The 22,903-nt window shown below is 42.3% G+C and overlaps 3 protein-coding genes across 5 annotated transcripts in view; 1 reads left to right on the forward strand and 2 right to left on the reverse strand.

Moving 5' to 3' along the window:
* Positions 1-49: 49 nt before the first annotated feature.
* On the reverse strand, positions 50-9,596 carry stxbp2 (syntaxin binding protein 2). Of its 2 annotated transcripts, none has more exons than XM_061700971.1 (19): positions 9,482-9,596; positions 8,519-8,568; positions 8,338-8,419; positions 8,066-8,142; positions 7,861-7,936; positions 7,673-7,776; positions 6,721-6,872; positions 6,562-6,646; positions 5,330-5,460; positions 5,136-5,243; positions 4,981-5,038; positions 4,813-4,878; positions 4,293-4,373; positions 3,083-3,224; positions 2,889-2,995; positions 2,230-2,328; positions 2,072-2,157; positions 1,013-1,170; positions 50-529 (listed from the first exon to the last, which is right to left on the reverse strand). In XM_061700971.1, the coding sequence occupies exons 1-19, from the start codon at positions 9,516-9,518 to the stop codon at positions 414-416; spliced, it is 1,815 nt and encodes a 604-aa protein (XP_061556955.1). In that variant the 5' UTR covers positions 9,519-9,596; the 3' UTR covers positions 50-413. The 2 variants fall into 2 exon arrangements, with proteins under 2 accessions (XP_061556955.1, XP_061556954.1); XM_061700970.1 differs by having other exon boundaries at positions 1,013-1,173.
* Positions 9,597-9,875: 279 nt separating this feature from the next.
* LOC133415173 (protein PET100 homolog, mitochondrial) lies at positions 9,876-11,421 on the reverse strand. The gene is made up of 4 exons (XM_061701018.1): positions 11,096-11,421; positions 10,873-10,959; positions 10,722-10,754; positions 9,876-10,367 (listed from the first exon to the last, which is right to left on the reverse strand). Exons 1-4 carry the CDS (start codon positions 11,120-11,122, stop codon positions 10,278-10,280), a joined length of 237 nt encoding a protein of 78 aa, XP_061557002.1. The 5' UTR covers positions 11,123-11,421; the 3' UTR covers positions 9,876-10,277.
* A 534-nt stretch (positions 11,422-11,955) lies between these two features.
* Positions 11,956-22,903, forward strand: part of brd4 (bromodomain containing 4) — a 29,742-nt gene continuing 18,794 nt past the window's right edge. Inside the window, exon 1 of one of the 2 annotated variants that reach the window (XM_061699856.1) lies at positions 11,956-12,038. Coding sequence is in view for 1 of the 2 variants with exons in the window: in XM_061699855.1 (XP_061555839.1) it covers positions 17,536-17,633 (98 nt within the window). In the remaining variant the exon portion in view is untranslated. Of the gene's footprint in view, positions 12,039-16,920; positions 17,634-22,903 lie in introns of those variants that run through there. The other variant, XM_061699855.1, reaches the window with a different exon arrangement.

The following is a 22,903-nucleotide window of genomic DNA, read 5'->3' on the forward strand; positions in this document are numbered from 1 at the left end:
TCCGCCTGGTCAACACATTTCGCAAAAATGACGAAAAGAGCCGTTATAATGTGAATATTGCGCCATTTATTACTTCTTTTATACAGGACAAAGAAACACCACATTCCAGCATTATAAGTCATGTGCAAGATTATCAGAGACAGCAGTTCTCAATGGATTTACCTGGACAAGGGTATTGGGGGGGGGTTAATTTAAGGTATCTTCCAAGGATCATACAGTGATGTCATTCACGGGTGGATGAGGCTAGTCGTCGTTAAAATACATTTCAAATGAGCACAGAACTAATTTCAGAGCAAACTATACGAACAACACCAAAAAAACAACAACAATTTGATGTTTAACTTCGAATACAATATTGCCATACTGTATACGTATGACCGGGAGTCAATCAAAAGGAAGAAGAGGCTCATCCTTCATTGTGCCCGCCCACTGTTAGGGTCCACGTTATCTTCGCAATTGGGATTAGGAACCTGGTCCAGACTCTTGAGGTCGTTGAGGAAGCCGGTTGGCGTCAGGATGTGAGAGGAGCCTGTCGAGGACCAGATCAAAAATGAAAAATGTCAGTCACAATGTTAAGCGAATGATAATTACTCCTGTAATTACTCCGATTGGCCGGTTAGATTTACTATGTGGTTCGCTGAGTGTGAGGTGTCTTCTCCATGCTCCTTGCGAGTGTTCTCATTTTGCATTTGTGTGTTTGACTGTTTGTCCTCTTCGATAAACGGCTGAAAGGGCATTTGCGACGACGCTCCCTTTTTTCCACTCCACTCGAGCGGCGAGCAAATAACATGACCAAGTTGCAGCTAATCACTTGGAAAAACTCAAGTAAGCCAAGGTACCACTTTTTTGAGTTCCATCTCTTGTTCTACCATATCATCACTCGGGATGCGCCGATACAGTTCAGTGTCTGTACATCACATGTACTCATAAAAAATGCACCGATATTACACACGGATACCAATTTATTTGCGTTGTGACTTTGGAAGTTGGGCTGAAAGAAAACAACGCTTACCAATCAGCACTTCCCATTTCCCGGCATAAACTCGGGTGACTTCATAGGCCGAGCGCATCTCCGAGTGGGTCAGCCCGCCAATGACAAATATAATGAGCCTGGGTCCAGTGTGATACTCTGTTGGAGGTCTGTTGTTGTGCCACTGGCCAAGACGAGCGCTGCTGGAATGAAAGTGTACAAATGAGAATGTGGAGGACACACTGTGTGGCTACATAAATCAGAAATGATAACACACTTGTCAACAGCCCGAGTCGTTTTAATGACTACTGAGATTTATTTTCTGCACTTTGCGGCACAGGAAGGGCAAGCATTGTGCATTACGCAGATTACGAGCGGAACCCGCCTGGTCCGCAAAATGCCGCAGAGATGGGAATTCCCTGTAGGATTAAAGTATTGGACGCAAAACTGGCTCATTTTCACCTTTTAAACCTTCCACTCACTCGAGTTTTGTTCCCCCAAAAGAGCTCCAGTAGGACTTAGTTACAGGGATAAAAGCTTTTATGACAAACATAATCTGTCTGTGACCTCCCGCCGCGTTCAGTTTGTTTAAACACAGATGGCAGCATTATGTCGTTTCCTATGAATGTTCTAAATATGGACAAATGGAAAAGGTCTGCCTCGCAGCTCCGAGGATCGTTTGAATCTCGACTACGGCCTTCCTGTGTTAACGTGGCTCTGTTTTTTTTACTTTCTATTGCATCTATCCATTTTGCAAATGTGTTTACTGCCGTACACAACTTTAATGTTTTGCTCCTTATAAGCATGTTGTGCTAGTGGTTAGCTCGTCTGCCTCACAGGTTTGATATTCAGGGCTCAAATCTTCCAGTGTGGAGTCTGTGGAGTTTTCATGTTCTCCCCGCACTTGTGTGGGTTTTCTCCGGGTAATCCCACATTCCAAAACCATGAACATTAGGTTAACTGAAAACTCTAAATTGTCCGTAGGTGTGACTGTGAATGGTCGTTGGTCTACAGCATATGTGCCATCCGGAAAATGGAGAACGGTAAAAACGCAACTCAAAATGGGCTAAAATTACAAAGACTACTCCTTTTGGGACCCACCTGACAGCCGTTTGAGTGGTACTAATGGGGGCGGGGTCCGATATGAAGGGCCAGTGGCGCTTGTCCAGCTTGTCTTCTATGGCGTACTGAGAGAGAAGACTCAATTGAGATTGGATGTTGGGGGAAAAATGCAACATATTTATTGAAAACTCTCACACCTCCATGATGTCCTTGAGGATGGGCGTCCATCTGGACAGCTGGTACGTGCTATCTGCGCGTTGTTTGCGATCTGGCAGCGTTGTGGCGGCATTGACACCCTAAAACACAATCCGTGCAAATTGCAATTCTTAGTTCACGAGGTGTGGGTGCAGACAAACGGCAAAAGAAATCGATCCGCTTGGTTAATGGGTCATTTCACCATGATGTCACACGTTCTTCAGAGTGACAAAAGCCAAACTTCTCTCTTATTCCAACACTACTAAACCAACCCTTAATGTCATTTGACCAAAGCAGAACGATTGCGAAAACAGGGCGAATGGCTGAAATGATTATTTTACACTTCTTCTTTGTCGCCATATTGAAATATGTGAAGTGTCAGTCGAAAGGAAAGTGTTACTTGAGGTAAATTGCTTTCAAGAGAGACACACCACCGGTTGTAATTTATATTTCAACGGGGAAGTTGAAATCTCAGATTCAAAGCGGAAAGTTAATCCTGTTTTATTGGTTTTGATTATTAACAATGGTTTACTTTTTTCTTTTTTTACACATGTTAAAGAAATTTAAAAAATATCTTACTTATCTTTGGCTAGGGCCTCTTACATTAAAGCTAAGACTATTTTATGGTTTACAATACTATTAACAGTGTCTAAATAAATACCCCAGCGATGATGTTACAGCCTAGGTTCTGGAAGTTGGTGATGATGTTTCTGTCGGCCGTCACGTTGGCGTGCTGGATGAGTTTGTCCAAGTTCTCCTCCCCGATGCCTGCAACCAATCACACGATCAGTCAAACTCGTGAGGAAAAAGGAATACACACAGCGGTTGATTCTGGAATCAGTAAGTACGTTGTACCTTTTTTCTTGTGGAATATGAAGAGCAGGATGATGCGGATCTTGTTGTAGGCCGAAATTTCGTTGTCGAGCAGCACGGGCACGATGCTCTTCATGGCGTCTTTTAGAGCCTCCCCCTCTGCGTTGACACCCATCACGAGGTCCTGTGGGGAGACGGAGAGGGAAAGTGACATCTACTCTTCACGTCACAACGTAATCACCATGTTTTCATATGGTTCCAAAAGTACTCTACCTTTACTAGAGTTAAAAAAAAAAAAAAATACGAGAGTTCAATAAAAACAATATCAGGAAAACTGAAATGGTAAAAAAAAAAAACACTTAACCCTATCGCTCCACAAATCTCTGAATTTACTTACAGGGTCTTTAAGGAAATGTTGAAAACATAAGAAATGTTATTACAAATGTACACAAAAATTGAATCAATTTAAAAACTCGTTCACTGCCAGCGCTCCCAGTTAACATGGATATTTGACTTCTAAAGCCGTCAATGGCAGTGAATGTGTTTGAAAAGGAAAGCCCCTTATTATTCAGTTTCTCATTATCAAGAGGATCCATGGGAATTATGATGTGTTCTTCCTTGGCCCCCCAGAGTTTTGTGGAAATTGGTCAAGTCCTTTTCGCAGTGAAAACCTAACCTCCCTGGCAGAGGTAATGGCTATACTTGCTCAACCAAACAATGCAAAACACTTTTAGAGGCGACAGGTGCTGGGAGCGGTTGGCCATCCTTATTAAAGCCAAAAAAAGCCCGTGGGATTTATGAGGTGCTGGCATCCAAACATGCTCATAATCCAACGATGCGTCACTCATAAAATAAAAAAAATTAAAAAAAATAAAACTCTCAAAAAGGACACGGCTCAGTATTTCCTATGTGGACACAAGAGCAGGTCTCGGGCCGGGGCTGTGGTGTTATCTCATCCCTGACAAATCCAGGCCACAGACATGTGCTTGGAAGGATTTTGACATTACCAAGTCATTAAATGTTATGAAGGGTCCTAACAGTTCGTCGTGACATGAGAGCTTCTTCTGCGTTCCTGCACATATGCGGGTGTTGACGTCTGGCCACAAGCTCCATATACAATATAATGACCGCTATTCTCCATTAAATACCACGAACCGCGCCAGTGGCATTTTGAACGCGCGCACACACCAGCGGCGCTATAAATATATATAGACTGCAGCAATATGTACCGATACGGTCACAAAACACTGACCTGTTCCACTTCGCAGAGCTTATCGAGGGAGGCCTTGAAATTCTTCATACAACCATCAGCCAGGTGCAAGTGAGTGGAGTACTGAGGGGGAACGAAGAGGAAAAAAATAAAAATAAAATAAAAAGAGCGTTCAATAATAATGCAGCACTAAGAAATTTTGAAAGAGAAAACCTCCCAAAAAATGTAAGGTTTACAAGAACAAATTTTGAAATAAACGAACAAACCATGTAGTTTGTAGTGTTTGTGAAACATATACTCGTTTACCTTGACGAGATCCTCGACACACCACAACCTAACGCATGTATACGTTCATGATCATAATATTACGACGTTATTCTTTTAGAATGATGGATATCTTTTTTGAAAAATGACATTTTTCCCCCTCGTAAACTAATTTCTAAATATTTTTCTTTTTAGTTTTGCACTAATATACCTTTGTAAATGTATATATTAATGTCAATATTATTTTGAGACTTAGTTTTCCTCATGTGTCGAAAGGGTTGACTCCCATCACGCTTACCATGCTCAGCTCCTTCTGATACTGTGGCATCTTTTTTAACATCAGGGACAGATCTTTGATGTTGGCCTAAAGTACAAAAAAACAGCACCACTAATTTAGCCAAACAGCACCAGAAAAAAAGTGATTTGCATCTACAATTAGACCACATGTATGAACACAGTCATTTACATTGTCAGTGCACATCCTTTTGCTCTCACAAAAGGTGTTAAGCAGCTCCGTCACCTTCCTACAACAACAACAAAAACAATTTTACGGAAGTCATGTAGAATAGGCAGTCGCATATGTTTGTATGTTTGAGGTGTGATAATTACTGCCATACTCACGTGGAGACATCAGCGATGTGAAGGTGCCTGAGTTGAACCCAGAGCTCGTCGTCTTCATCCAGCAACACTTCTCTATCCTTGGAAATCCCAATGCCGGTCGTCTGATAACTAAACAAAAACAAGTTACACTTTAGACAAAAACACCACGCAGGAAAACGAAACAAGCGGCATTCCCAAGCTGGGTGTCTACCCACGTGTAAATGTCCTTTTGGATATCCAGCAAATCGTAGGCCATCGCCTGGAAGGTCAACTCGTGGAGGAGCGGTGAAATGGGATCGAACCCACGGTCGACGATAAGGAGTTGGGAGCGCCCCTTGTTTACCCCCTGAAATCAATTGAAGTACATTATTTATACTAGTTTGAAGATTGATTTTTATTCCGCCATGCAAGCCACATCCGATGCACTTTCATCTGTGTGTGGGGAGGTTAAATTTTCACACTGATGCAGTATTCTATAGTACAAGGGGTCCTCGGTTTACGACTGTACTACCATCACACAATGTTGTTGACGTTACGAACGCTAATAAATTTGAGGCGTTGAAAGGATACAGTATTGAAATATTACCCGTCTACATGTATTGCGCCACCGTTCGTGGTTAAATATCCGCTGCATAAAGTGTTATAACAGAGCAACACCGATACTATTCATTAGCCCGTCTATAGCATTTTGCATTGTTTGTTAGCACTGAGCTAAATGGACTTATCTAAATCAAAGCTATGTGGTTGTTTTAAATACACAACGAGAAACTATCTTTGTTTTATGTTGCGTTTGGCAGTAACTTCAACTGGGAGTGGTAATAAACAGCTTGAAGTCAAAGCAAAACAGATCAGCCGAATGCCGGCTTGTATCTAAAACGAAAACAAAAAAACACAACAACATGTAAGTCAGGTCACTTTTGTGACACTAGTCCCGGAACCTTTCTGACACCTTGCATCTATATTTACAACAACAAAATGTACAGCCTAGCAATGTTTCTCATACAAATATTTACTGCAATTATGACTTAACCGCATACATTAGTGGTAGAATTTTGCACGTTCTGACATACGTAGGTACAAATTCAAATTCTTTGTTGGAGGACCCCCTGTATTCTTCCCCTCTCATGCAAACAACAGAACATTCTCAAGGCAACACCAAACAAATGAACGCAGAAAATAATACATGCCTGATAAGACTCATCCCGGAGCAAGGAAAGGTGAGCTGAGAGAAAGAGGAAAGAAGGAAAAAAAGAAGAAAGTGGCAGTGAAGGAAAAAAAAAAAAAAAAAGACACCCACAACCTGTAGAGGTGAAAAGCTGCACCATCCGAGTGGATGTTTAAACTCTTGTATAGGAAAAGCGGCTCGAGTACAATAAAAGGAGAATAATAATTCACTTCTAAACAACATGTCGAAGAAGAGTATGTCGTGGTAATAATGCACTAGAACCTCTCCCATGCTTGGGTTGTCCGCTTTGTGGGCGTTCAGGCGCTGGTAAACCTCTTCGGCCAGTTTGGCGTTCCTGTCCGGGCCGCTACGGGGGACACAACACAATGAAATTTGCGGACCTCATTCAGCTCATATGGAAGCTGCGAGGCAGGTGCATACTTGCGGTATCGGATGGCGGGATACTCCTTGAGCGTGTCGCACACGGTGGCGATCTGCTCGGCGAGACTCTCGATCATTTTGTCCCTCGTGTCATTATTGGACTTTGGGCTGTAGAAGGAGTGGAAGGAGGTTGGATAGTCCAGGGAGAACACCTGCAGGGACAACAGGGAAGAAAATGACACTTCGTTGGGTACATTTGCACAGTCACACAGAGACTGAATTAAAGATTGACGCCTGACAGAGAGGTACAGTGGCTATAAAAAAAAAAAATAATAATCTGCACTCCCCTGTTCAAATTCCAGCTTTTAGAGATCATGATAAATCATTTCAAACATGGTTCCACTATTAATGTAACCTATAACCAGTACAGCGCAGTTTATTATTATTTATTTATTTTATATCTTTTCAAAATGGGAAGTAAAAATAAACAACTGAGATAATGTGGTTGCACAACTGTCCACACCCTCTTAAAACTGGAATGTGGCTGTGTTCACAATTAACACATTTACACATTTAAACTCATGTTAAATGGGAGTCAGCACACACAGTTGTTCTACTAGGCTTTTTCTTTTTTCTTTCAAGCATAAGCCTGAAGGTTTTGCGCTATTTTAAACAGTTTATAACTGCTTCCATCGTCTGTACAGCCCCAGTTTAAAACAGCCCGCTGCCACCACCATGTTTCGCTGTGAGAATGGTGTTCTTTACTGTTTATCTTCACTAGGGTCGCGGGTGTGCTGCTGTGCATATCCCAGCTGACAGCGCCAATCAAAACGTAGGACTATTAATCACATTATGCCGGGGCATTCAGTTTTTATAAAGTCCTCAGAAACTTTCAAGTTGGATTTTATCTGTGTTTCGACTTGCATGGCAAGCCAAATCAAGTGCTCTGCCCTCACCCCAAACATAAAGACAACATTTAAAAGGAAATTGAATTCTAGATATAAACGCCTACCTGAGACTCATATGGTAGGAAAGCGACATTAATCTCTTTCAACGTCTTGATGGCTTTGGAGACTCTCGATCTCGCAATTTCGTTGAACAGATTATCCGGGCAAGCTGGTGGAGTACAAATAATAAATACATCAAATGACTTGAGTGAACATTTGGATTGTTTCTCAACATCCCAACACAGTGTCTTACTGTCGGTGAAGAAGATGTGAGCGGCTTTGTAAGTAAAAGCGGTGTCCTTAAAGTCGTTTATGAGAGCGCGAACTGACTGCAAGTCAAAGGAGACACAACAATCAATTCCACACAATCGACCAAATTATTAATAGTTGATTAATCAATTATTATACCCATGGCTATTATTACACTTAGTGAGTCAGTTAAAAGGGTGACGGCGGACCTTTTCCACTGGTGTGATCAAATATATGGCCTCCAGACACGTGATGGGTTCCCTGTTTTTATTGAGATCCTCCACAACTGAAAGCATACGAGACCTTAACGATCTCACATTATAAACATCATCGCTACATGAAACCATCAGTGTGAAATCATATTTAGAGAAGCATTAATTCATCCCCCGACGACAAGGATTATGTCAAGCACGGCCATGTGAATACTTTTTGCATTGCGCTCAGCAGGATCCGTAAGCAGCACTTGACACTGAACACTTACTGGTGACCCCCTCTGCCAAGATGTCCGACATCTTGCAACAAGACGACAGAATGCGCATGCTCATGTGGTCCACGATAAGAACCTGAAGACATTTATTCGACCAAAAAAAAAAAAAAAAAAAACTATTAATAAATTCAAGTCAGAGCAAAGTTTGTTTTAATTAAGTTTGGCTCATGTTTACCTTCCACTCTCCATCTTTCCTTACACTCTTGATGACACCGTTTAGAATTTCTGTAGAGGCAAACAGAGAGTATATATATAGTTGGGTTTTTTTGGACCAACTTAAACCACAATTGCATTGCAGAGTTACTGTACGTAGTAAGAACAATAAGAAAACCTTACTCATCAGATTGTATGAGACTTCATTGTCTTGTTATGGCGTGAGTGCAAATACGTGGTGCAAACTGCTCTTCTGAGTGAGGTCAGATTTAATTAAACTACCGGTAAAACACAATGAAAGAATACTGCTTTTTATCTTTAAATCAGAAGGATGTACCTTTAAATATTGCTTCAATGAATGGTTGAATAACTAGGCTACTTGATTCCACCGAGCACACAATAGATTTGTGAAAGACATTCATTTTCATAATAAAAACAATAATGCAACATGATAGGATATTTTAAAATTCATGACTCTAAATGACAGCATTGTTGTTGTTTTTTTAGTTGTTGAGTAAAATGAGACGAATGAATTTAAATGTAGAAGTGACACAAACTTTAAACGACGCAAAAGTGTGATATTTGTTAAGTTAGCTTTTTTTTTTTTTAACCTTTATTACTTTACGTGTCAATCGGAAAGCAAATTCGCCGAACTTCCCCTTTACGTAAGCTAGTTGCCATTAGCCTTCAACTTCCCAGTCGTCTTGACGTTACTCTACAAACGTAACGACTTCAGATAAAGTTATTATTGGGAAATTTCACAAAATCACCATTTGCCCCTCGTTGCAAATTACGTAGCTCGGGTGACATTTGTTTGAATTCGGTATTTTGATTTGAGATTTGAGCCCAGAAACAGCATCGAAGAAACAACTTCTCCTACGTCACGTTCACCTTAGCGATTCATCACAGCGCACTACTTTGGAAATGGAATCAAAATTCTACAGACGCGATCAAATACCTCGAGAATGGAAAACATGTTACTTACTTTCTCCTACTATTGTTTTTAGCCCGATCGGTGCCATCTTAACTTAGGTCGGGTGACTTGTTGGTTACTTCCTTGTTGTTGTTAAATTCTGCCCGAACGGTCGTCATCAACATTTCCTGGGGAACAGTGCCCCCTACCGTGTGCTGGCGACATGTCACGTCTGGAGTTTTTTTTTTTTTTTTTTTCCTCCCCACCGTTGCTAAATGTAAGCAGTACTGAAAATGGATGATAAATGGAACTTTGCTAAAGAGCCATTGCCATATGCGGACAAAAAAAGGCAATTGTGAGAATGTACTAATGTAAAAAAAAGTCTGCTGTGGCTCACAGTGTTATTGACTATCAGAACACATTTTCATATTCCATGGGTATGTCTTTGAAAGTGAATCTGGCCATCTCGTGTGTAGATTTGGTGCACACTATACTTTTATTAATGTCATATTAACAAATAATTTATGAGCTCCCCCCTCTAAGCATATGAAAACAAGCAGTCACACACACAAAATCATGACAACCTGTGTCAAATTTATAGGTGATGGTTGCAAGAATATTACTGAGTCCCTCTTGTTACATGTGATATAATTCAAAGTAAGGAAACAATAAACAGACCACACATAAAAAGTCCAGTGGCATGTTCAATTGGTGAACCCCCATATAACCTTAATTACATCACATGTATGCGTAATCAAAGTTCAGTGGGAAAGTCTCATGAAAATTCTAATCTCTCCACTCCACTCCATACATTGTTTCCTTACATACCATCATCAGTTTTAGTATAAATATATTTCACAAAATATCCTTAGTTCTCTGACTCCATACAGATTTGTTTCAGTTGCCGCTGCTCCTTCTGTGTTCGCATTCTCTCCTTAAAGTCCTCCAACTCTTTCCTCTGCAAAGTAAATTGATAAAAAAATAAATATTAGTCGAGTCGTGCAAGAACTTCCGAAGATGTTCTCAAGCCGAAGAGCAGCAACAACAACCAAATAATAACAATAATTGGTGGCATCTGGAGTACAAATTCAAACTGATCGTGGTCATAACTTACTTCCTGATGTCTAACATCCTAATGTGTTTTATAAACCTTTTTTTCCCCCAGAAACTTATATAAATGTAAATATGGGGGGGGGGGGGTACAGGCAGATTGATCCTATCTTTAATAAGATAAAGCTAGAGGATCAAACAAACATTTTATACTCTAAAAGGTGTTGGTAAATGACTACAAATTAGATATATAGACACGTACATTAAGTCTCTCGTCAGCGGGGAAGATTTCCCTCTGTGCACCACAAAAGATTCCATCATCGAAAAGAGAAAGATGAAGATGAATGAATGAATTAGTGTTGCAACACCGGTAACAGTAAGAGATCGTGAATTTAGACGACCGGTTTGCAAACCTTCCTCTTTACGATGTATTCCTCAAAATATTCCGCTTGATTCGAGATCCAGAACATGGTAACGGGGAAAGACAAATACAACATCATCTGTTCCAACACAACAAAACATGTCAATAGCCTGTTACAACATAAACGCCACTAACTTGGCGCTAATGACGTGAACCAAAATGACACGGATATCGTTACACAGTAAGAGTTTTAACAAAACGACATCTTAACTTACTCTGAACATCTCTATTTTTACGCCCATTTTGACTTCAGCGTTATCCAAACTCAAAACTGCAGCCAAAGACCTTCACACTACTTCCGGGGTACTCAGGCGGGCCAATCACGAGACAAACAATGCGCATGCGTAACCTTTATGGAAAATGTAAAACCTCAAACACGATTTTTATTTTTATTTATACGTTCCTGTGCTCCTATCCACGACTTATGTCTCATTATTATTATCCAGAAATTAGTTTTTATATCGCGAGCACCGAGCGTTTACTGTTACACCACGCAGCTACGTTCTTGTCCACTGAGGGGCGCTGCAAACCAGACGATTCCCATTGTGGCGCTTGTAACGTCGTGAACGAAACTGCAACTCAACTGTATAAAAATCAGATTTTTGTTTTGGGTGTGTGTTTTTTTCGGGGGTGGGGGGCTCAATAATAATAATAATCACTACGGCTCTCTAGGGTTTTATTTTATCTAAGGAGACCTCCCGATGGCATAGAGTCACAGATTTAATTATAATCTATAGTTGCAACTCCTGTCACGTATTCCAGCGAAAACTAAAACTAAATAAAACAGAAAATCAAATGTTATTATCAGATATGTACGGAACAATTAATTCCAGAAATTATATAAAACAATTTCCAGTGTTGGCTACCTGTTTCGATGATCAATGTGCTAGTTTATTACATTTTGAATGACTGTTTATCCTTACAGTGGACGTTTCAAATGAATCAAATACCCTGTATCAGTTCACCCCCAAATGTGTGTCCCTTTTTGTTGTTGTTGTTGTTGTTGTTATCGCTTCACTTGCACATCAAACGTGACCCTGTTCACGCTCATGACGTTGCCGACGAAAAAGACCTACGTGTGACGTCACCGACCAGGAGAGGTGTTCACGATCCTCGGAGAGAAAGAGCCCGCGCGCCCTGGCAACCTGATAAACCCAGGTAAACGCCATTGTTTCCACCGCTAATCCTCTCGGTTGTGTCGTGTCCGTCAACTGTGCGAGTGAGCAGTGCGGAACACGGCGACGGCGACGGCGGCGCAAAAAAACAAATGAAAAAAAAGAAAGAAGAAGAAGCCTTTAAAGCGGGGGACGTTGATAGCCGGCACCCGTTGGCGAGCGTTGGCTTGCACGGCGGCGGGCCTGCTCTGGCTGGGGCTAGGCTAGCTTGGTAGCCAAACGCTCGCTGGCAGTTGTTTGCAAAAAAAAAAAAGAGACACAATAAGCGCACCCGGCTTGTGTGTGTGTGTCCGTCTGACATCCCGTACACCTATTAAACACCGTTAGCCCCCACTGTGCCACCCGTAGCCGAGCAAACGCCCTTCAGAACACCGTGTTCGGCGGCTATGGCTACTTCGCTCGTCGGCTGTCTTCTGTTGTGGGGGACGCTGACGCCGTCACGGTGATGATGGCGCACACTTAACACAGTCTGAGGCTATTTGCTGAAAAACTGAGCCAGTGAGGCGAATGACGGGAGTCTGGGCTCCTATTGCCCTTTGTTAAACGGTCAGGATTGTGTTATACTGGCGCTTTTTTGTGCACGTTAGCTAACCTGGTTTCACTTTGTGTTCATCGGACTTTCCGTTGCGAAACTGCTACTAATGCGTGCCCTGGCCTAACGTTAGGATCTCGGCTGCCCGACGATGCCAAATACTTAGCCGTTACCCTTTGACTTCATCACAATTAGTAATGACTCCTACACTAGAAGGCAACGGACGACGCCAGTCGCTTTGAGCCTGCTTGGTTTGTGTGCAAACAGCTCGACAGTGCCCAGGCCGTGCTCTATTCTTAGAAACAGCAATTCTGATTTATGCACACATATTGTACTTTCTCACGGTCGTCTGTTGTTGTAATAACACGACACCCAAAGTGCAATGTGATGGGGCTCGCACCGATTAGTCGACCAGTCAACGAGTCGACTTCGCGTCGATGTTTAAAGCTTGAAGTCGACTAACCGCTCGCTAATCGTGTGTACCGATAAGGTGTATGTGCAACTAACTAACGCTTTCGGCAAAACAGAACAAAGCGCTTCCTTCTGCCTCGGGCAGACCAATATCGCAGGAAACTCGCAAAAAAGTTTAAAAGTTTACATCTTTTGTTTTATGTCTTCAAGAGCTACCAAATATCCCATTTTTGTTGTCGTTACATATATCATATCATATTTGATCAATAAATGATATACATGTATTTAACTTGTCCAACAACACCAGCCACAAATAAACTAAAATCTTAGCAAGTTTGGGGTCAAACCATTATGTCAAAAACCCGTTGTGCTAGTTATCACGCCATACGCAGGAAGTCCGCTAACCTGTTTTCCGGGTTTGGTCACGTTACGTTTTGCTGGATTGGCTAATTTACAGAGGACCTCCGTCTCCGTACCACAACGCCCTGCGGAGCGCCAAAATGTCTGGCCGACAAGACGACACAGTCTTCGTACATCCAGTCAGAGAGTACGAAATAAACTGGTGGTGGATGAGAATAGCGGTTATCCACGGCTATTCCGATCGCCGCTAGTCTTAAAATATGCATACAAGCAGACTACGGGACCGGCAGCGAGGAACAAAGGCAGCGGCACAAAGTAAAACTCCATCTTCGTCGCAAAAATTTTATGTGGGTTATGTGTGTTGAAGAGCACTTCAGGAACTCCAAATTGTTAGTTCGCTTTGCTCAGTCTTGGTGGAGTTCGCATGTTCTCCCTGTGCTTGCGTGGGTTTTCTCCAGGTACTCCGGCTTCCTCCCGCATTCCCAAAACATAGTCAGTCGTGAGTTAGTTGAAGACTCGTAAATTCTCCACAGATGCGAGTGTGAATCATCGCTTGTCAATACATGCGATTGGTTGGCGAGCAGTCCAGGGCGTACTCCGACTCTCGCCCAAAATCAGCTGGGATGGGGCTCCAGCTCAGCCGTGACCCTAACGAGGACAAGCGCTGTAGAAAATGGATGATGGATGGACGTTGTCACCTTGTTACACTGTTCAACAGAATACCACACTGTTTGGATTGCTTCATGTGACAAGCAATAACGTAGTGAATCTTTGTAACTCAAGGGAAAACCATAAGTTTAAAGGAAGGGAAATTATTTTTATAGTGTCAAACAAGGAATTGAATGCCTGAAAATGGTGGGTTTCTGGCGATTGACTTGATGGTTTAGTCTGATTAACTGCCTTGAACAAACATCGTCAAAGGCGTTAGTGAAGCAGGTGAGACTGTCAACGGACGCCTCTGGTTTTGACCATGATCATTTTGTGCGCTTATAAGAATACACTTTTCTTAGCTTAATATCCGAAGTCCAACCCCCCCGTTATGATGCTGTTTTTGGTTCTGCTCTCCAGTTGCCATGGAGACACATTTTGGCCTAGTTATGAGTGACCTCGAGAAGAAACGGACAGTTCAGTCGGTGAACAAATGAGTAGTAGGCCAAGCAAATCCATAACAGCCTTAATGTGAGGGTGTAAAAAAATGTTTTAACCTTCTTACTGCCTCTGAAACACACAAAAAAGCTTTTGTTGTTTGGTTTGTTATACGCCAAATGAAACGGCTTTTTAGGACACATTGATTCAGGTTTAGCGTCTCATTTGTTGGTGACCACATTCTAACTAAAATCAAGTACCAAACAAAACACACAAAGCCCCCCCTTCCATTATACAGCGCTCAGGCTGCAGCTATCAAATATTTTTAGAACTGTTATTTCATCGATTTGCATTAAAGTATTTTCCGATGACTGTTTATTAGCTGATTATTGTCGTTTGTTTGGTATTGTTTAATGATTAAATGAAACCAAAGAAAGAGAGGGTGTGATGTTGAACTTACGAGCCTCTTTGAAACAGAGGTCTTGTAAATCAAGGACCTCCCGTACTCAATCGCAACATTGCGATGATGAGTTACCAGCGGTGTTGGACGTCACCCAAACTGAAGCAATTTCAACCCCAACTGACCGGCATCCACAAGTCCTACCTCGCAGTTCCTTGTAGTGTCTGGTTTAGACAATAGAAACACATTCAATAGCCAGTCCAGCTATGATGAGGCGAGTAGCTGCAGGACAAACTACATTACAATTGACTGAGGAATGTTGCGTAAAACCATGGTCAAATTGTCAATTTCTCTCTTTTGGAAAGCAAGAGTCCCCTGAGGTTTGAGTTCCTCAGTGGTGCTATGATTAATGGAGGCTCTCTCACACTTTCTGGCTTCTTCTCATCGCCGGCGCTGTTTCATCTGGAGAAAAATAGCACTCTACAATAATGACATAAATAGAACGAAACCCTTTGTTGTGACCCATTTTCTCAATGCACATAATGCTGCTCATTCTGGTGTGCTTAACATGGCCACCTGAGGGCGGTATAAGACAGCCCTCACCCCCTCCTCTCTTCTCAGTACGCTAGTAATATTAGTCGTTCTTCACAGTGGATAAAGAATATATGCCAGCATTGTTTTCTGGTCTGTCTACATTCGTTGCTGCACCATTTGTGTCCAGAGAGCCGGTAACAACACTGCTACACAGATGCTAATTGTTTGCCCATGTGCCTATGGAGTTTCCCATTGTATGTTAATGTTAAGGTAGCAGAGGCTATGTGGTTGTTTTATGGTTAGTTTGACAGTAACTTTCAGCTGAGACCGTAGTGGCAACAAACAGCTCGGACGCTCTTTTTTAAGAATATTTCTTATTAATTGTACGTGCCAAACTGCCGGCAGTTACGTGAATTGAGTCACCTGCCATCATACAGCGCTCGTATCTCAAGTTTGCGCTTGCAAGTCTGAGCAAAATAAATAAAGTCGGCAGATCGACGGCTCGTAAAACTCGTCACCTCTGTATTCCAAATGGGACATTGAAAGTCAGCTATGTGAACTACTACACTACCATTGCGAAACACGGAGTCAGTTTGCTGCTGCTGAGTAACGTTTTCACTGGTTGTGCGAAAACGCTCACTTGGATGTTAGGCGTTGAAATAATGAGTGACGTTTAAAAATTACTTGTTGTCGTGGAACTGAGCAGATGGCTCACAGCTTTTGTTACTTTTATTTTGTGTGTGTGCATGTGTGTGTGCATATTTAACATCTACCCCTTTAATGAATATGTCCGCCTGTGTTGTGAATCTTGGACATCATTTTTGCAACATTCCGGGCTGTTGTCGTTGAATAAAAATAAAATCTAGGGTTTGATGCCTACAGTTATTCCACACCCAACATTGTTTTTGTGTTTCTTCTGAACAACGAACAAGACATTGTGTTCTAGAACAAACGTTTCCCCTGGTGCCAATTTGCAGTATTGTAAATCACATGCGCTCTCTTCGCAATTTCTCCCCTCGACTTTTTCTTATTAATAAACTCCCACCCACTGCATTTCCACTCCAGTGAGGGCAAAGTTTGCACAAACTCAATTATTTTTTTTTCAATTCCTGGCACTAGTTCTCTCTTTCACATTTCACGCAAGATTACTTTAGGTTCACACTAGTGTCAATTACGCCTCACGCTACGTTTTCCGATCCACTGGCTTTGCATACCGGATTTGTCACGTACATGTCTGTCAAAACGGAGGGTTGGCCTCAACTTTGACAATCGTTCTGTGTACTGTACACTTTGCTCTATATGGCTGAAGGATAGGCATCCTTCAAGTGGTTTGGGAAGCCAAGAATCATCCAAGGAAGAGGGTAAGTGCGGGTGGAGCATAATTAAACGGACAGAGGCAAGGACAGGAAGGGGTGGGCTGTTAAAAGGTGTAGGAGGAGGAGAGAGAGAGAGGGGAGCGAGCAAGAACCTCACGCTATTGATGGGGAAACAGGGGAGGGGTGGAATGAACAAGCACGTAGGGCAGCTAGAGGAAGGGAGGGGTGTGTGTGGGCTGTCGCTCTGGTGAATGAGGAAGCAGCAGAGCCATTTTTCCTGTTGAGAAACTGCATGCTGGTCTGCCTCTGCTAGAGAGGCAGAGAGAGAGAGAGAGCAAGGGAGAGGAATAAAAGTCCTCTCCGGGAGTCTCTCCGGGGTCCTCGCCGGCCTTGCGAACCTCCCGCTCGCCACTGCTTTTCATTGAAGTTGGGGAGGCCCCTGAAGAGGACACAATGGAGCGGAGAGCCTTTGGCAACTGGGCCGTTGTACTACTGAGAGGGGGATGGGGTAGAGAGAAGACCGGTTCACACAGCTAACACAGCCTGCCGGCTGCAGGCTTCCGTGGCCTCTCCTCAGCTCCTGAACCAGCTCTTCCCGTCTCCCGGGCTATTTTTTCCTGGAACAGACACCCCCACCACCACCATCACCCCTCCCCAAACTCCACTTGGACTACGCAATGGATTTACTCATCATGTTCTGCGGGATTTTAGGAAACGCACCAGAGCCTCAGGCTTAAATCTGTGTTCTGGATGACAGAAAAGGAAAGAGAAACTTTCCTAATCATCTTTTAACCCGTCTTTTGGGATTGTGTCTTGTTTCCGTATCGCGGGGTTTATTTAAATGGATTACAAGATGCATGCCAAGTCCAACGATTTGCTGGATTTCCAAAAACTGGATGCCCTTCTGGAAAAGATTGCACATTCAGTCTCTGTGAAAAGGTAATTGTGTTGACTATGTAACTTCTGCTAAGAACTTCTAATCTTAATCATGCAGCCAGTGTTGTTGTTGTTTCCAAACTAAAACTAATAATAACCAGTTCCACACAATGCGTGATATGCTGAGGACAAGGCAACGTTCGGAACGGCCTGGAGTTTTGGCTCTCGGGACTGTCATGTGGCGAGCACTATCTCTTGTGTCCACATGGCCTGACACTTTTCCCCTAGTTGTTTGTTACACTCTTGTGTTGAGGACAGAATTGTTATCCACATTTTTGCCTGAAGCCAGGAACCTACCTCCTGGTGAGAGAGGGGGTGTGGGGGAAGGGGGACGACAGAGGAAGAAGGGGGTTGTGTGTGATTCATGGAGTTTGGCTTGCATATAGTGGCCAGCTGGAAGTTAAGCGTGAGAGAGCCTTCATTTTCTTTTTGGTGTCTATCTTGACTCAAGGTTAGCCTTTTTGAGTCACTTCGGGCACTGCCTCAAACAGTCGAGGCTGATAATAACCATGGTAGGAACTCTTTATTTTGGATGTCTTTGGATTGTTGGACATTATCCAGTTCTGGTCTTTGTGTGTGTGCGTGTGTTGGGGAAACTCAATTTGTGGTGCAAAGAGGTGGCTTCCATTTGCATACAAAAACAACATGAACCTGTCTGGCGGAGAAGCAGCTGTAATTCCTGGGAGGGAGAAAATTTTACGTTCAAAAGAAATGATACTACTGAATTGGTGTAAATAATTCCAAATGCAAATAGTGTTTACGCTCAGAATTGGGACTATTTCTTACTATATTCAGTCTCGTGATGAAGAGACAGTGACCACTGCAATTGCTGATTGCATCATTGCACCCCCTTTTATCAATGTCCCAATGATTAATCACTCATCATCACTAATCCAATCCTCTTAATGACTCCACCTGTATTCCCCTCATTGACCTCGTTAAGCAATGATTGAGAGTCCCAATTTGCTTTCATTCAAACCTCATCCTCTTTTCCTTGGAAATCTTGCAAAATTGCTGCGCCGGCGCCGTAACGGAACAGAAATCAACATTATTTCTAAAGCACTTTAACAACAACCACAGCTGTAACAAAGTGCTGTTCATAAATCAGAAAAGAAAGTAAATAAAATAATTGTACAAATACAATAAATACTAACAAAAAATATTATTTTCTCATTAAAATATATAAGAGCTCCTTTTACATTGGCATCTAGCATACCGGATGTTGCACATGTTGGATGATGTTGTAAAGCTGTTAGTAGATGAGAGGGGAGCAAGATTGACCGGTATGAGTGCGCCGGATCATGTCTACTGAAAATTTAATCTCGCAATCACAGCGTGCATGTCGTCACTCATGTTTGTTACAAGCTGAGTTTGAATGTAAACAAACAACTGCAGTTATCCAGCTTTAAAAAAAAAATTTTTTTTTTTACAAAGTTGGTTGGATGTGGTGGTCAGAGGGGCCTTAGACGCAGAATGGCAGCCACACTTCTGTCAGATTGCCCCAGGCCAGCTGTATAACTTACCACCACCAGGTGTGACTGAGGAGTGAATGAATAATGCATGAAATTGTAAATCGTCTTTGAGTGCCGAGGAAAGTAATGCATTATTATTATTGTTATGGTGGAAAATGCCAACTTTTACTGGCAATGTGAAGAGGGCTTCCAGAGAACTGGTTAGCACAAAACCCGTTCACATTAAAACATTCAAAGGTCATATGTGTTACTAAAATCAATAGTAATCCGCTTTATCAGCATAAATCAATAAATTAGGGAGAAGCAGCTCCTGTGGTAAATTTTGAGGTCGGTTGTCGGAAAGTGGAAAATGGCTTTGTGAATCAACAGGGATGGGCGCTCCTAGCCTGGGTGCAATGAATTATTTAACCATTTAGCTTTAGGCTTAAGACCATTCTGATACTTAAGATGGAGACTGCTGTTTGACATCTTCACCTGAGATTGAACCCACTCCCCGTACATGAATGATTCATACTTTCATGGGAGATGCCGGTGACATCTTGCAATTATGTTCTTTCCTCTTCAGTCGCTGTAGGACCAAACGCAAGAGCACATTTCCTGGTGTGAGGTAACCCCCCCCCCCCCCCCCCCCCCCTCACCCCAGTAACTAAAGCCTCTTCCGCTCTTCTCAGCATTCCACAGCAGTCTGCAATGATGTATGTCCAGGTCAAAGTTCAACTGGTCTGCCAGAGCTTAAGGCAATGTAAGACATGCAAGCAGCAGGAAGTGCACTTTTTGATTGCCCTTACTTTTAGTGCTTGTGAACACTTGATTAGTCTCACATCCCAACACCGTTCGTGGTCAGGGTCAGGAGGTCACTGAGAAGAGTTATTTATCATATTGGTTATAAGGGCGCAATGGTACACAATACCCATGAGCATTTTGACTCCTCTTTCAAGACCCAAAAGAATATTGTGATCTGCGACCATATAATAACCAAACTTACTAAAAGAAAGAGTAGACTCCCTTTTTTATTGAAAAAAAGATTGTTTATATCTTTGAATTCTTTAGTAATCAGCAGTAGAGCATGAGTTGGTTTCACCGAGCAATGCACCGAATTTCCGGCCACCCAAACTACAATAAAACAGTAGTTTGAGATATGTATAACAAATTGGAACATACAAAAATGTAAATAAAAACTGTATAGTCAGTGAATTAAAACGTCGTTAAAATGTACTACGGCAGGGCACGACATAACATGACCCGATCGTTTTCACAGCTTCGGCCACATTCCAGAAAAGGGCCGCAAATCTTTAACTGGAAATGATCCCACCCACGGCGTGGGTTATTTTCTTGTGCTTATCTGAAATGTGGTCAAAAGCGCTCTTAATAGATGCTTGTGGTTTCACGTGTGTTACGTTTTCGGGTTGTTCGACTGTCCTGTGTCGATAATCGGGACGCTTAGACTGGAGATGTCTGGTTTCCTTTGAAGTACTTAAGTATGCGACTGTCTCAACAGTTTTCACTCCCTCGTCATTGTATTGAATGGTGAAACCAAAAGCAATCCACGCCAGTGATTTGACTGAAGACTGTGCTGCTTCAATGTTTCCTTTCTGGCAGTGCTTTACATTTTACACACCTCAAGTCAGCTGGGATGGGCTTCACCTTACCCGCCACCGGAGTGAGGATAAGGGTTGTAGAAAAATGGATTGGATAATCTTTTCCTGCTTCTGTGAGCTGAACTTTGAACCCGGATACAATTACAACTGTGATTTGTACACACATAGGGGAGGGTTTTTCATCTGCCTGGTCACACAGAACACATATACGTCGATGCAAAAAGAATTGATGCACAGATGACACAGATGAACCCGGGCTGAACTGTCGCGCCTTGCGTGGGTTTTAGCTACTAGTTTTCATGAGAGGCTGACTGTCCGCCACTGGTTTTGTGGCGATTCGCCGTTGCAAGGTGTCGCAACATGGCAGATGTAACGTAATTTACAAGCTTTTCCCACAGAAAACATGATTCCGGGGTTTTAAGCTTACGTGAGACCCAGACGGCCAGTGGCTGCCTCCAAGGCGTACAAATATATAACATATATTGTACAATAACACTTACCGGTATACATAATCAAAATTTTTTTGTGGTTCAATAAAACAGTAACACAGTACAGCACAATCGACCCCCGCATACTTGTGATTTGGCACCCACGGATTTACCTATTTGCTGTCCCCCCCCCATTTTCTTTTGTTTTATTCTTTTGTGTTTTCCTGTTTTGGGGTGTAACCAATCCTGAAAACGGTTATTGGCCATTTATCCTCGCTCATTCAATAATATTTTGGTTTAGAAAAATAGTTTTCTTTGTTATTGTTTTTGATGATCATAATGGGTGTAAATTATCTGCGGATTTTCGCTATTCGTGGTTTGGCCTGGTCCCTGTACCCTGCGTATATATCGGGGGTCCACTGTATATTGTATGCGGACTATGAGCCTCAAAACCGGATACAGGGTTGCAGTTGCAGCGCATCCATCGATGTGTTGTACTTAATTACTTCATGTGCAGCGAAGAGTCACTGACTTATTTTATTTGTATTTATTTATTTTTTTGCGATTGGTCGATTGGATTTAGCCGCGTCGCTCGGTGGGCGCCGGACGATGGCTGTGGATGTCATTATGAATACATTTCATATAGTTAAAGTTAGCAAAAGTTCATATCCAGGCAAAAGTAGAATCATTAAATTTCGCACCAATATTTTCATATAGATGGTTTTTGTTTTTTTCCTTAACTTTATTTTGCTGTTAGTAATTAAATTACTGTTTGCTGTTAGAAATTACAACTATCCCAGAAATGTTTGAGTGCAATTTTAAACTTGGACTCCTCAGCGACTTGGCCAAGAACTGCTCATCTGTGGGCCAAGATTTGGGATTTCTTGACATTGTGTAAGCAAAGCAAAGCCTCAGTGCATCCATGTGTAAAAGGCAACTTTACTACCTGGTGATAGTAGTTTGACAGTTTGTCTTAGTAATCACTGTTTACCATCTATTTTGTTTAAACCATATGGGATGTTTAGTGCCAATAATAAGCCAACATTTCCTGTTTGAATTCCCTCACTAGTTGTGGGCGTTCATGGCAAACTAACAGGCTTTAAAGTGAATTAAAGCTCCTGGTCTAACCATGGATCTGCCAACTTTTTTCACACACACACACAGACGAGTCATCAGTTTAAATGTGTCTAACTAAACACGTTAAACATGAAAATATATTGGCAACCACCGCTTTATTTGTGAACACGCTTGGAGTCTCAGGCATATAAACGTGAATAGACACCTCCACAATTTCAAGCTAATACAATCATGAGTACACAAACATGGTAGAACAGGAACATTTTTGTTGGAGTGAATCATTCCCACAATGGGGCACAGATGCACTTTCTGCTCGCTGCCACGGGTGTTCCCACAAGTGGCAGTTGCCGAACTTTGTAGCCCTAGCAAAGACTGTCCTCTGATGAAGCATGTTGGCACACTTACTACTGTATTTACAAAACCTGCGTTATCAATTAAAACTTGCCCGAAGTTACAAGAATATGCGTGTCACGGACTTGAGGACGGTAACCCGAGTTTAGTATTGAATTACCCCAGACACCAACAATACTGTCTGATACATTCGTATAAATAGACTGTGCATGAAGCGTGCCACGTGGAAACGTTTGTGAGCCATTTTCCAAGTTGAGCTTGTCTGGATCTGTGCCGGTAACAGATGCTGGAAACCTGCAGGAGGTCTTAGTTCATGCTCCCACTTTTATTGCAGATGAATGCGTTCC

Source organism: Phycodurus eques, chromosome 16 (assembly GCF_024500275.1).
Source record: "Phycodurus eques isolate BA_2022a chromosome 16, UOR_Pequ_1.1, whole genome shotgun sequence".
Taxonomy (NCBI): Eukaryota; Metazoa; Chordata; class Actinopteri; order Syngnathiformes; family Syngnathidae; genus Phycodurus; species Phycodurus eques.